The sequence below is a fragment of the Dermacentor variabilis genome, unplaced genomic scaffold (assembly GCF_050947875.1).
Source record: "Dermacentor variabilis isolate Ectoservices unplaced genomic scaffold, ASM5094787v1 scaffold_19, whole genome shotgun sequence".
NCBI lineage: Eukaryota > Metazoa > Arthropoda > Arachnida > Ixodida > Ixodidae > Dermacentor > Dermacentor variabilis.
In genome coordinates, this window is record NW_027460357.1 from 1549208 (window position 1) to 1563891 (window position 14684).

The 14684-nt window shown below is 47.6% G+C and overlaps 2 protein-coding genes across 5 annotated transcripts in view; one reads left to right on the top strand and one right to left on the bottom strand.

Annotated features, from left to right (window-relative positions):
- LOC142568471 (solute carrier family 53 member 1) overlaps positions 1-14684 on the top strand; it is a 345150-nt gene that overhangs the window by 230457 nt on the left and 100009 nt on the right. The window lies entirely within an intron of this gene.
- Positions 4620-5665, bottom strand: LOC142568472 (uncharacterized). The gene has a single exon (XM_075678399.1). It carries the CDS (start codon positions 5586-5588, stop codon positions 4725-4727), a length of 864 nt encoding a protein of 287 aa, XP_075534514.1. The 5' UTR covers positions 5589-5665; the 3' UTR covers positions 4620-4724.

The following is a 14684-nucleotide window of genomic DNA, read 5'->3' on the forward strand; positions in this document are numbered from 1 at the left end:
TCCTCATTACATGTCCTGCCCATGCCCATTTCTTTTTCTTGATTTCAACTAAGATATCAGAAACTCGCATTTGTTCCCTCACCCCAATCTGCTCCTTTCTTATCCCTTAACTTTACACCTATCATTCTTCTTTCCATAGATTGTTGTGTCGTCCTCAATTTAAGTAGAACCCTTTTCGTAAGCCTCTGGGTTTCTGCTCCGTACGTGAGTACTGGTAAGACACAGCTGGGGGGGTTTATTTATTTATTTATTGATACTGCAATCCCACTTTGGGGATTTTGGCAGGAGGGTAGAAATGTTGAAAAGATAAAAAAAAAGGCAACCGACAAATACATAGATACATAAGAGTAAATAAACTAATATAAACTGAAATAAAAGGCATACGGTAACTACTAAGTTAGACACGATGTAAACAAGGTAAGTGAAGGCTGTTGAACTTGGGTGTTAGTAAGCTGGTTCCATTCAGTTATTGTCCGCGGAAAGAAAGAGTATTTAAAGGAGTTGTTACGTGTGCGAAACGGAGCAATTGTTAATTGGTGTCTTTGTCTAGTGCATACTCGGATGAAGTTTATCTCTCACATAGACCGACACATGTACCTGACTGACACGTGGTGATACCATTCCTGAGCTTGTGCAGATGAATTCTGTGTTTTCTTTTTTCGTCTCAGTGCTCCCTTCAATTGATAGTCGGCGTTCATATTGTCCACTTCTCTACTATTGTGTCCTGTCTGCACGCCTCACCTCTTTTTTGCATAGTGAATCCTTACCAACTAGCTCAGCTTTCTGTCGTTCTAAGGGTGTGGGTTCAAGTGCCTTTACTCTATATTAATTAACTTCACCTTCATTAACACCAAAGGTGATGGGTTCGATTCCCACAAACAACCGTGGTTCGACTCCCACCAAGGGTTGAGGGATTGTAGCCTTTTTGTACCTCTCGTGTCGTTGATGCGTTTTTGCTCAAGGTCGGCTGACCAGTGAGCTATATAAGGCTTTCGCCTTAATAAATTATTTTAGCGCTCTGAGGCTTGTTAGTTGTTTTTTTTTTCCCTAGGGTTTAGAGGCCCCGCACATTTATTTAATGCAAAAAATGAAGAGCCGAAAATGTTATTTTTGTACTCCTGGAAGATAAAACTGCAGACATAGCAGCCTTTGGATGGAATTGCACTCAAATAGAGCAAACAGAGGAAAGAGCGTGTGTTATGCCTGTCATAGGGGCAAGAAATTCGGTTCTAGCAACATGTGGCTGCCTCAACTTACCCACTAGCATTAATCGCTACAGTAAGACATAATGGGAAAATGCAGTTGCGCCAAGTGCACTGCTGTCTTCTGCCAAGTGTGCCTGTGTAGCATGTTCATACATTCCCTTGGATGAGGGGCACTTCGCTGACTGATTTTTCTTTTAGCGGATGTAAAAATCGGCATTTTGTTCAGAATCTTGCATTTTGCAACAAATGAAACTTGAGCATATGTCCTGTGGTGAAATGCCACATTTTGGCACAGGGTAGCACTTGGTTTCAAGGATGCAGTGCTGGAAACTGCAAGGGTCTTTAGTTTCTGCAGTGTTCTGCTAAAAGAAAGTTAAATAATTAAACAGTTAATTACAAACCTTCGTGGCTTAGTGGCTGTTAAGTTTCACTGGTAGGCACAAGTTCATGGGTTTGATTTGCAGTCAAAGCCGCTGCATTTTAACGAGGGCAGAAGGGAAAAAAATGCTTGTGTGCCAAGTTTCTGGCTCACATTAAAGAACCCCAGGTAGTCAGAAATAATCCAAAACCCTCCACAGTGGTGTTGGTCATTTCATTTCATTTCATTTTATTACCTTAAAGACCCCGTTCGGGGTATTACATAAGGGGTGGTTAACATGTGAACATAGGAAAAGGCAGGTGTTACATTGAAATACAAGTTTCAACAGTTTCTAGAAATTGTGAATGACATGTGATGGCAGCGACATTAATGGGTAGGTCGTTCCAGTCCTTGGCAGCTCGAGGAAAAAATGATGATTGAAAAGTGACAGTTCGTGTTCGAGGACGAGAAACTTGGAGTTGATGGCTAGTGCGCTGTGACATGCGTGAAGATGATGGCGTGACGTAAGGCGGGCGGCTTAGTGAGCTGTAAAAAAATTTGTGATAAAGAGAGAGCGTGGCGATGCGACGACAAAAAGCAAGAGATGCCAAGCTAGATTGTGCCTTTAAGTGTGAAACGCTGATGTTATATGAATATGAAGAATGGATGAATCTAGTCGCCCGATTCTGAACCGACTCGAGTGCATTGATGATATATGTTTGATGAGGGTTCCAGATGGCGGCGGCATATTCCAGTTGTGGCCTGACAAATGATTTGTATGCGAGTAGTTTGACGTGCTGTGGAGCATGACGAAGATGACGCCTCATGAACCCAAGGGACTTGTTTGCTGACGAGATTACGTTAGTAGCATGCGCATTCCAGGAAAGGTCGTGGGACAGGGTTACGCCTAAGTACTTATAGGTTAGAACTGATTCTAGTGGGACGTTTGCAATTGTGTAAGTAGACAGATAAGGATTACGACGGCGGGAAATTGAAATAAATTTGCACTTGTTAGGGTTCAAGGCCATTTGCCAACGGTTGCACCATTCCTGCACGTTATTAAGGTCATTCTGGAGAGATGCTTGGTCAGAGATGTTAGTCACAGTACGATAAATCACACAGTCGTCAGCGAACATACGAATAGGACAAGATACATGCAGCGGAAGATCGTTAATGTATATTAGGAAAAGAAGCGGTCCTAAGACTGAGCCTTGAGGGACACCTGAAGTGACAGGGAGGGGTTCGGAGGAGACGTTATTGACAAAGACGAACTGGGAACGATTAGTAAGGAATTCTTTTATCCATTGTACTACAAGAGGATCCAAGTTCAATCTAGATAATTTTATTAGCAAGCGGTTATGAGGCACTGTGTCAAAAGCTTTAGAGTAGTCTAGAAAGATTGCATCGGTTTGAATGTTGTTGTCAAGATTAACGTGGAGATCATTAAGGAAGATAGCTAGTTGTGTTTCACATGAAAGCCCTTTACGAAAACCATGTTGTGAAGGATGAAAGAAGTTTTCCGAGTCTAAAAAGTTCATGATATGCGAGTATATGACATGTTCCATGATTTTGCAAGGAACACTAGTTAATGAAATGGGGCGGTAGTTTAAGGGGGAGTCTTTGTTACCTGCTTTGAATACTGGAACGACCTTTCCCACTTTCCAATCATCCGGTAAAGTACCTGTAGACAATGATTGCGTGAACAACAGAGTGAAACATGCCGCGGATATATGCTTAGTATTCATTAGGATCTTTGAGTTAATTTCGTCTACACCAGAAGTACATAATTTGTTTTTTTCAATGATTGATAGTATACCATCTACCGAAAATACAATGGGTGGCATATGTGATGTTATGTTAGTAGGTAGTGGAGAGTTCGGAGTGGTAGTTTCTTTTGTAAACACGGAAAAAAATGCTGTGTTGAATATATCGGCGCACTCGGCGTCCGTGGCGGTGTCGCCTGCTGCATTCGTCACGCTGATGGTACGAGCTTCTTTGGGATTTAAAATGCGCCAGAACTGCCGAGGATTTTGAGTAAGTAGCTTGGGCAGGTCGACGTTATAAAAAGATTTTTTAGCAGTGCGAAGGGCACTCGGGTAGGCGTTCTCTGCCGTGTAGTATCTTGACCAAGCCTCGGTGCTTCCAAGACGCGTGGCTAGCCGGAAGCGACGTTTCTTTTGGTTTTCAAGCTTCTTTAAATCTCTGGTGAACCATGGCTTATTTTGATTAGTGTGCATAGTTATTCTAGGTATATGTTTGTTTACGAGTTCATTAATTTTATTTTTAAATAGTGTCCAGTTTTCTTGAGGCGAGCGCATATGGAATAATGTCTCAAAAGTAGAAAAGAAGTCACGTAACTCGTAATTAATAGCTTCGTAGTTCCCTTTATCATACAGGCATATAGTTTTGTTAGATTTTGGTTGTCGCATGGGTTGAAAGTTGAAGGTGGTATGGATTACTTTATGATCACTTACCTCACGGAGATAAGTTATGGATGATAGGCTGTCAGGATGGCTGCTTAGTATAAGGTCGAGTACATTAGATGTGTCTTTTGTAACCCGCGTAGGCTCTAGCACAAGTTGAGTTAGACTGAAATTAAGACACACATTAACAAATTCTTTAGCAGCTTCATTGCCTATGATTAAAGCACTATTGTTAGTCCAGTTGATTTGCGGAAAATTAAAGTCACCGAAAAGCAGGATTTCTGCGTTAGGGTGTTTTTCCCTAAGTTTGCTCAAGATGTTATTAAGTTTATGCGAAAAATCAGGAGTGTTATGTGGTGGTCTGTAACAAACGCCCAAGAGAACAGTCTGTGGTGAAGCGCGGCAGATTAGCCATATTATTTCCAAGTCAGTCTCAATGGTTACAAGCGTGCACGATAAATGGTGATGCGCGGCGATTAGCACACCACCACCTCGTGAGATTTCGCAGTCTTTCCGGAAAAGGCAGAAATTCGGCAAGTCAGCAAGAACCTCAGTATCATTAATATCGTCAGTGAGCCAGGTTTCAGTTGTTATCAGCAAATTACTGTTAGACGACAACACGAGGTTAGACAGAATATCGCGTTTAGGAAGGAAGCTGCGTGCGTTGGCGAAGATTACGGAAAGGTAGAGGTTAGCTCGTGTCGATACCGTAGGGCGTTTCCCGCGTCGAGTTGGCTGCTATTGTAATTCTTTCACACTCTGTGTGCGTTCATCGAAAACATAGCGCTTATTACCCATAAACAGAGTTTTAAAGCGCAGGGAGTAAGGTGCTGATTTACCTTTTGCGAATGATAGAAGGTGTCTGCGGGCCAATTGAACAGGACGCGTGAAATCCTCGCCAACGCTGAAGTTTGTTCCTTTAAATTTAGGGCCGTTAGAGAGAACAAGATCTTTTGTTTTATGAAAGGTGAACTTCACTATTATGGGGCGGTTACGATTAGCTGCACGATTGCCCAAGCGGTGCGCGCGCTCAATTTCTTTTGGGTCAAGAGTGATGCTCATATGTTTGCGACAGTGGTCAATGATTATGTGCTCTGATTGCGCGAACGACTCTGACCCTGAAGATTCATCAATACCATAGAAAATGAGATTGTTGCGCCGAGAATGATTCTCGGCATCATCAAGACGCGCTTCCAGCCTCTGAATTGTGTGTGCTGCACGGGCAGCATCACTCTTCACGCTTTCTATATCAGAACGCAAGGGGATTAGGTTTTGGTAGTGGGTCTCCAGGTTCGTCATGCGCACGCTCAGATCGGATATTGCTTTGTCAGTTGTTAGTAACTGAGACTTGAGGCCTTGAATGTCGGTGATCAGTTGCGATTGACCTGCGGATAGGCTCTTAAGTTCCTTTAGTATGGCTTGACTATCAGGTCCAGGGTTAGTTTCGATGTCACCCGCCAGCAACAATAAAGAGCGAATAACATCACAACACTGAACAACAATGGAAAGGCAGCAATGTGGGCCCGGCAGCTGCAGTAGAAAGTAATTACTTGAACGCTTCGTGAAAAGACTGTATGATTTACTGACCTGCATGTAGAACATCAGCGGATTAGCGTGCTGTGTTGAAGCACAGCAGCCGGGCCCACAAAACGCCTCCGTGCGCGCCTGCTCTTTTATATCTGATGGGCGACTTGATGTTGGTGGCGATAGGTATTCCGGCCGCAAGTCGAGTGACGCTGCCGGGAACAGTGGCGCTGCCGGACACACGGGCGGTGTCAACGGTCTGGAAGTGATGCTGGCATTCATTGGATGGTAGAAAGCAGTTGCGTCGTAGTCGACATGCCAGGCAGGATGCGGTTGGTGTGCGTCTAGAAAAGCCATAGCCAGGGCAGGGAACAGAACGTAGATCATCGTGGGAAGTGACACCTGCATGTAGAACATCAGCGGATTAGCGTGCTGTGTTGAAGCACAGCAGCCGGGCCCACAAAACGCCTCCGTGCGCGCCTGCTCTTTTATATCTGATGGGCGACTTGATGTTGGTGGCGATAGGTATTCCGGCCGCAAGTCGAGTGACGCTGCCGGGAACAGTGGCGCTGCCGGACACACGGGCGGTGTCAACGGTCTGGAAGTGATGCTGGCATTCATTGGATGGTAGAAAGCAGTTGCGTCGTAGTCGACATGCCAGGCAGGATGCGGTTGGTGTGCGTCTAGAAAAGCCATAGCCAGGGCAGGGAACAGAACGTAGATCATCGTGGGAAGTGACACCTGCATGTAGAACATCAGCGGATTAGCGTGCTGTGTTGAAGCACAGCAGCCGGGCCCACCATAGGTGCAATAAAGAGGCCCTGAAACACTTTTTGAACAAAGTAAGAAAACTTTGTCCATCTGTCGTAGAGGCTGCTGTGAACCTGAAGGCCAAATATATACTGCACTGCATTGTATGGCATACACTGCAGCGGGGAATTTACAATCTCGTGTCAGACACAGCGAAAGGCCCTCACAGTGCCATCACATCAAAAACTATTGGCTGATCACAAGAGCAGTAATTGCTAATCAAGTAAAGGAAGAATATATATGTCTGCGATCTCAAAAAGACATCTTTGTACTGCACGTAGCGGCAGTACAGAGCTGTAGTAGCTGAGTCTGCTGCGGCTGCCATGACAAGCATGTTCACCACCCTCAACTTTTGGCTGGCGCTTTGCCCATTTGGCTTCTTTGCTGTGTAGCTCCCAGCATAGCTAGCAGAGATGAAAAGAGAGAAAGTTTTGTATCATTTCGATAACTTCACTTACAATTGAAGGATATTAAAAATTTTTTTCGGCACAAGATTCATGAGGCGACACAGTGGTGTCCCTTGGATAGTGAGGCCATTCTATGACTAGTTAGAAAAGTGTTTTTTGGACTCCTTTAAAGACTGTCGATTGATTAAAAAGCATCTATGGGATGACAATTTTCAGTTGTGCTCCAACTGTGCCATTTGTGCTATTGTGCTACAATTTGACTTGCTTGCTCTTGGCTGCGCCCACTCGAGTGCCATTTGCGTCAACTGTGCAGAAGTGTGGCATTTTCGTGTTTTCACGGCAATGAAATGTTTTCAGTAGGGTTAATATGCATCTGCAGTCAACGACCGATGTTTTGGACATGCCCGATAATTAGGGCTCCTTCATTGCACCACCACGGTACCCCAAAGAGTCATTGTATAAGCCCGCCTGAAGTTTCGAACACAAAAATACTTTGCCGTCTGATTTTCCAGACTTCTCGCCATAACCGTAGATCGGAAAGGGCATTGATCGAAGCCATCATTGCCGCCGTTTAGATTATCTTGCCACCTCGAACAGGCGCTCTCGCTCGCAGATCTGCTGATAGCCGTGGTGGTGTGGTAGCCGTAGCCGCCACCACAGCAACTCTAGGTCTAGCTACTTCGATGTTCGCTGCCAAGCTTTACTGTTCAGTGCCGTGCTTTTCATTAAAAAAAAAACTGCCACTGTTAGCAAAGGCGCCGACTCATCCTTTGTTGTTCTCACCAATGGCTTAGAAGCTTGGAAAGCACGACGCGTTGCATAATGCCGGTTCCCGAAAGTTAGCTTCGCCTGAATACAGAACTGTTGCGTGGTGAAACACGCAAAGTGAAGTATACCAATTGTGGGAAGAGGCAATTGTCACGGGACACAGTATGTATTCGTTAATTATGCACGCGTGCACGCGCCGTCTTCTGTCACAGTACGAGCACCTATATGCCTGATAAGTGTACTGGCATGCCTCCAGAGCTATTTCGGCTGTGCCTGTGGTGATTTGAGCCCTTGGGGGCAGTAAAAGGCATGCATTCATTTTTTTCGGACTGCCCGATTTTTTGTACGTTTTCAGTCTCTAGATAGACTGGAAAATCGGACATTAGAGAGTTTTAGAATAGGAGCCTTAAACGTTTTGGGGCCCCAAAGAAATAGCGTCGAAGCCACTGCGCATGCGCAAGACGCAAACTGCCTTTGGGTTTTGCGTTGGGAACGCTATTTCACCGATTTAGCGGGAGCCCAAATAGCGGCCCCAAAAGTTTTGCATCGGCAAACATGGCGGCACCCATCGAAGCGACGGCTCTAACCTATCACCAAACTGAGTTCAATTCGTGGTAATGCGTAAAGTTTGCAAGCTAGGAGAAGTGACTGCGGTTATCGCTTTCTCTCAACTAGCATGTGTTGTGAAGATTGACTCATTAGACGCCGCTGATTTTGAATTCGATTGTGGATTTTATGGCTCGTAGGCCTAACACGGCTAAGCTTGGCTGGTGAAGGCTAGTAAAGTTGGTTTGCTCAAAACTAAGCGCAACTAATTGTTTGCTGCTTACAGAATAACCTCTAAGTTGTAATTAAAGGCGAATACACGAAACCCAAAATTATTATTCCTATCATAAAATGGTATATTTTATTTAATTATTTCTAATAGCTTTTCTTTGATGCCATAGTGGCGCTGTCAGCGCAAGACGCTATCCGCAAACGTAAAACCCTATTCTAAAGCTCTTCACTCCTACGTGCCCCAACGCTAACACCCGCAAAGCTCTTTGGGGCCCCAAACTATTGGGGCCCCTATTCAAAACTCCCTATTGACTGTACTCAACTATACGAACCGATTTGTGAACAGTCAAATAACTCAGTTCACGATTCGATTATCGATTCGATTATCTACTAAGTCGAACCTCGATATAACGAAGTCCAATTTGCAGCCAAAAATTTCATTAAATCGTGAGTTTCGTTAAGTTGAGGTTCGCATGTTTCAGCAGTCCAAATAAAGATGCAGGTTCTTGGAACACTCCTGGCGTATGGCACCTTGTAGATAGCAAAATTACAAAGATAACCAATAAACCTCGGAACTAATAACACAACCAAGAGCGTGATGCCCGATAGCCAGCTGTTACGAACGCATTTTCTCCATTACGCGTACGGTGAAGAGCAGGTCTGCAGCAAGCGCCGCGCCTAGTGCTCATAGCTGGCACTAGATGTGGCCATCAGTGCCATCATCATCATGATTTGTCATCATTAAAAAAAAAATACCTTTCACGAAGACATGGCAACCCGTGGCATAAAGAAAAAAAAATTATGCACATACCAGAGCTATCAACTTGAATATTCTTTCGAAGAAAATTGGAAGTAGTATTAACTTGGTGGATCCATGTGGCCACCACTTACCATTAGAGCGCTTAACGCTCGCAGCCATCGGATGATACCGCGCTCAGTAAAGCAATGACGACATTTATTCATGAATGCTGGAATATTTTATTTAACTTCCCGCAGAGCAATTCTATGCAACTCAGGTGGAAGCGAAGAACTCCGTCAGCTTCATCTGCCGCTTTTTAATATCGCAGAGCAGCTGCCACGAGTCAACGACATCTGTTGTGTACGCCATACTTTCGTCACCGTCAATTGTACTCACGGCGGAGCAGGGCTTTAAAATTAAGGTGAAGGCCCAGGCTTGTTTCATGACCATGCCGCACTTCACTGGCAGGGACCGATCGCGCATTTCAGCGACGTACACCGCAAACTTGCCTACAGCTCCGGAAAGCGTCCACTTCGGCACGCATCACAGGTGAAAATTTCGCTTCGCTGCAGTCGCCACTCTCGCACCACCCGTTTGTGATTTGTTTCTTCGGCGTAAAGGATGGCAGCCTTCTTGAACGCTGCTGTGAACTAGTGCCGAACAATTAGTGGGCCTGGAGCACTCATGATGACTGGGGAAGCATAGAAGTAGCACGTAGCCGGCAGTCAAGTGGAACGCGTCAAACCAATGCCAATGCTTTTCAACAGAGAAAGAAACTCGCAAGCGGTGTCTGCTCTTCCATGAGAGAGTAAAACATCTTTATTAATAATATTTGAATGGCGAGAGAAGTGTGGGAGAAACCTTCAGTCCAGGGTCCCTAAGATGATTCCGGTGATGTTTCGAGCCCGTTGTATCACAGCTCGGAGGACCTCGGGAGGTCCGTCGCGGAGGGCATCGTCCCACAGCTCTTTGTTGCGTAGGGGGTAAAGGAGAGTTGGCAAGGGAGGAAAGAGGTTTGCAGTGCACTCAATCGTGACGTGGAAGATTGTGGGCGAGCTGCCACAGCCAGGGCAACGATCTGCATAACAGTGTGGGTAGAATTTATTGAGAGAGACAAGATTTGGAAAAGTTGCGGTTTGTAACCGGCGTAATGCCACTGCTTCCTCCCGCGAGAAGGATGGCGGTGGTGCGGCGTGGGTGCAACGAATGCGGTTATAATGACGGAGTATGTCTTTGTAACGGAGCGAGGGATCCCCCCACTCTGAACTAGTCGCCTCACCACGCCGAGTCGCCCGGAGGGAAATTTCTCGGGCAACCGTATGTACGCGGTCGTTACCCGGCAGCGAGGTATGACCAGGGTTCCAGAGTAAGTGGATGCGAGGAGGTGTGGTTGGTGTATTTTGCGGGATCTGTTTGAGAATTTGGTGCGCCGCTCTCGGGATGCCATGTCCTGATAGGAACGCCCGGCATGCCTGTTGCGAGTCTGTCAATAAATACACTTCCTCAGGAACACGGATGGCGTATTGAATTGCAAGAGCAACACCGAGAATTTCTCCGTAAGCGGCATTTGTTTCGCGCATTGCAGCGGAGTCTCTCAGGGATTCGGTGCCATCCAAAACTACCGAGGTATAGCCCTCTTGAGTGCGTGATGTGTCCGTGTATAAAGTATGTGTTTCCGGGATGTTTGCAAGCATGCGGCCAATGTATCGTACACAGGCTTTGCGCCGCCCTTTGTCATGCTCGGGGTGCATATTACGTGGCAATGGATGAATACTTAGTGCTTGGCGTATCGCTGACGACAAGATCGTTGGACGGGTTTCAGGCTCAAGGGGTGGGACAGAGTATCCTAGCCGTGTGAGAAGATGGCGGCCAGTAGGAGTGAGTAGGAGGCGCTGGCGATGGCTGACCCAATGTGCCTCTAGCAGCTCGCCTAGTGTGTTATGTGTCCCTAAGTTAAGGAGACGGTGTGTGGAAGTATAGTTCGGGAGGCCATGGGCCAGCTTCGTCGCTTTGCGAATCATTGCGTCTATGCAAAGTTGTTGCGCTTGGGTCAACCGCTGAAATGGGAGATGGTATGTAAGGCGGCTGATCACACATGCCTCCACCAAGCGGAGCAGGTCCTCTTCTCGAAGGCCCGAGCGCCTGTTGGAGACCCTCCGGATCATGGCCAGAATTTGCTCAATCTGTCTTGATAGAAGGGAAACAGTGTAGTTTGACCTGCCATCCGCTTGGACGTGTAGGCCGAGGATACGAGCACGATTAACCTGTGGTATCGGTGTGCCATCCACGTGCACAGTGATAGGGGGAGTAGAGGAACGGCTCCGGGGGCGAATGATTATGAGCTCAGACTTTTCCGGAGCACATCTAAAGCCGCATTTTCTCGCGTACTCGGAAACTGTATCGACTGCTTGCTGCAGTCGGTCCTGGATGGCTCCGTCAGAACCCCGTGTCGTAAACTCCATAAACTCCATAAACCGCAAGATCGTCAACCCACGCAACCCGCTCGCTCTAGCGGCAAAGAGAATCGAGGAAACTGGCACTGTCATCATCGCCTTCGACGGCTTTCGAGTCCCGAACTATGTCAGATACGACAACGCCCTGATCAAGTGTTCTCTTTACCGCAAGCAGATCGCCGTGTGCCATGTGTGCGGCAGACTCGGCCATCGTGCCGATGTATGCCCCTCGCCCGACGACGCAATTTGCAAAGGCTGTGGACTAGCTAACCCTAACGCAGATCATGTGTGCACCTCGATCAAATGCGTGCTCTGCGAGGGAAATCACGTCACCGCTAGCAAGGAATGCACGAACCGCTTCCAACTCCCCTACGTCGTCTTAAGACGAGTTGAAAGAAGAATCGCAGCAAACGCAAGCAAAAGCACCACGAGATCAGGAACAATCGCCCTGAGTCAGCACGACTTCCCGCCGCTCAAGGACGCCGAGTGTAGCGCCATCAACGACAACGTGGCCGCCAACGCAGATGCTCGTTTGTCCGGCGAGCGGGGCCGCTCGAGATCGAGGAACCGCGGTCGCCTGTTGTCACGATCACGAAGACGCTCCAGGAACCTGAGCCAGAGATCCTCGTCAAGGATACAATTCGCCCCCAGCCCACGAGTTGGCGGTGATGACCAGTTGACGTGGGCCCAACGAGTTCAGCAGCACCAACAACAGGAGCGACAAGAACAGCAGCACCAACAGCAGGCTGCCAGCCAGGTGAGTCCGATGGCACGGCCAGAGCAAGTAGAAATAGCAAATACGATTAAAAGACTAGAACACGAAAACAAAGAGTTAAGGCAAACAATCACACCACTTGTCGAGGAAATCAGACAACTCAAAACACCACCACCCTCCGACTCTAATCAAACCGAAGCCACATCAGAACCCATGGTATTGGAAGTACCGGTCGCGGAGTCCACACGCTATCCGCATAAAACCGAGACCACACGTACGCTTGCGGACGCGCACTAGCTCGCGCCCGCGCGCCTAGCGCCTGCCGCGCCTCGCGAGTAATGGTGGTTTGCATCCACAAAGACGCGCGACAGCGCGCGCTCACTGGGCTCACTCACAGACGCCTCGGCAGGCGCTGCTTCGTACTTTGTTACTGACAGCGTTTCAAGATGCTTCGATATTTATAAATGTAATTGTTATATTTTTATATCTGTTAGATCACTGCAAAACGGAAGGAAGAACCACATTCTTGCACGATATAAATCTGCTTCACTGAGAGTTGAACGCTCCGCGCCGTAGCTGCGTAGATAGGCGCGCCGACGCGAGGCAACCCAAGCGCGCGATAACAGAGAGGAGCTGTTCCCTGAGATCACGCCGCGTTTCAATGCGTACGAGCCATGCTGCACCGTGTGCGCATGCGTGGGCGCGTGAACGCGAGCTTGCGCGCGTCCGCACGCATACGTGTGGTCTGGGCTTAAGAGAAAAGCCGTGACAAACACACATCCATCGAGCACGGGCAGCGACATTAGGGAAATCATGGAACTGCTCGGCGGGCTTGCAACCACCGTCGCGTCACTGAAGGAAGGGCAAGACAAACTTGCGATGACAGTAGGGACCCTCAAGGAAGGTTACGACAGGATAACGCTACAGATCAACCACATAATGGAGACGATCAACATCCATGGGGCAAGGCTCAACGTGCTAGAAATGGCAGACCACCCATCTGTGACGTCACAGCCTACTATCACCAAGCTACCTTGGGTGTTGTCGCTTGATAGACATAGCAACAACATGGCCTCACAAAGGCCACCCAACGCCAACAACAAAGATAGCTGTGCAAACTGAAACGTTTTGCCTTTGGCAATGGAATTGTAGGGGCTACGTCTGCAAAAAGGCCCCCCTGCAACAATACATTCGAGCCAAAAAAGACAAACCCCAAGTCATTCTCCTACAAGAGACAAATACCACTACACCCTCGCTATCCGGCTATGACGTGACCGCAACGACACCGTAACACAAATGTAAAGGTATCGCCACATTGGTCAGCAACAAGCTAGCCCACACGACACGCAACATAAATCACAACTGCAGCAATTGCGAATTTGTTCTCACGGAAGTCTTCCCTAGAGCCAAGAACGCCAAGAGCATATTCATCCTAAACATTTACAGCAGCCCCAAGCACAGAGCACAAAAATCTAAGCAAATACTCCAGCTCGCCCGCAACCGCGCCGGCGACAACCCCATGATCGTGGCCGGGGGCTTCAACGCCCCTAACACGGCCTGGGGATACATCGCCAGCAGAGCCAAGGGCAAGGACTTACTAAACAACGCCGATGAACTTGACCTAACGCTCATCACGAACGCCGAGTACCCCACAAGAACGGGTAACTCGGTCTACCGCCACACAATGCCAGATCTCACTTTCGTCCGCAACGTTCCAAACTATCAGTGGAACAACCTCTTCGAAGATCTGGGCAGCGATCATCACATTGTTGAGACAACGATTGACACCCCATCCAGAGAACCCAGTTCCGCGAATTCAGACACGAACGCCGAACAGGCAAAGAAGCAATGGAACAATGGACGTCGCAACTAAAGGCCGACATTAGAGACAGATCTCCCCGTTCAAAGCATGGACAGCCGACTGGCTCACATGCTCGAAGCCAAACAATCGCTCACCAGGAGATGGAAAGAACAAAGACACAATCGACGGCTGAAGAAAAGAATTTCTTCCCTCAACCGGCTGATTGCAGAATATTGCACGCAACTATCTAACCAGCAATGGAACGAGGTGTGCGATGCCGCGGACGGCCGCATCAACAGCGGGACTACGTGGCACCTGCTCAAACAACATTTAGACAGAACCAGAACCAAAGCGGACCAGGATTGTATGCTGAACAGGATCATGCACGAGGAACTCAAAATTACCACGGAAAATTAGCTCATTGACCATCTTGCCGACAAGTACCTCCCGCTGGCCAAAAATGCTAGAGGCACGACCGCCGAAGCATATCGCGGCAAAGCCAACCCAGTGCTAGATCGGGACTTCTCAACCGAAGAGATAGGCACGGCACTTCAGAACCTAAACAGCAAGTCAGCGCCGGAGCCGGACGGCGTAACTAACAAGGAACTTAGAAACCTCGACGAAACCTCAATCGAAACCCTCACAGAGGAAATCAACAAAATCTGGAAGAATGGAGCACTACCCGAAGACTGGAAAACTGCCCT

Excerpts from the sequence above, each read along its gene's own strand:
- LOC142568472 (XM_075678399.1), bottom strand. The coding sequence starts at position 5,588 with ATGTTCTACATGCAGGTCAGTAAATCATACAGTCTTTTCACGAAGCGT.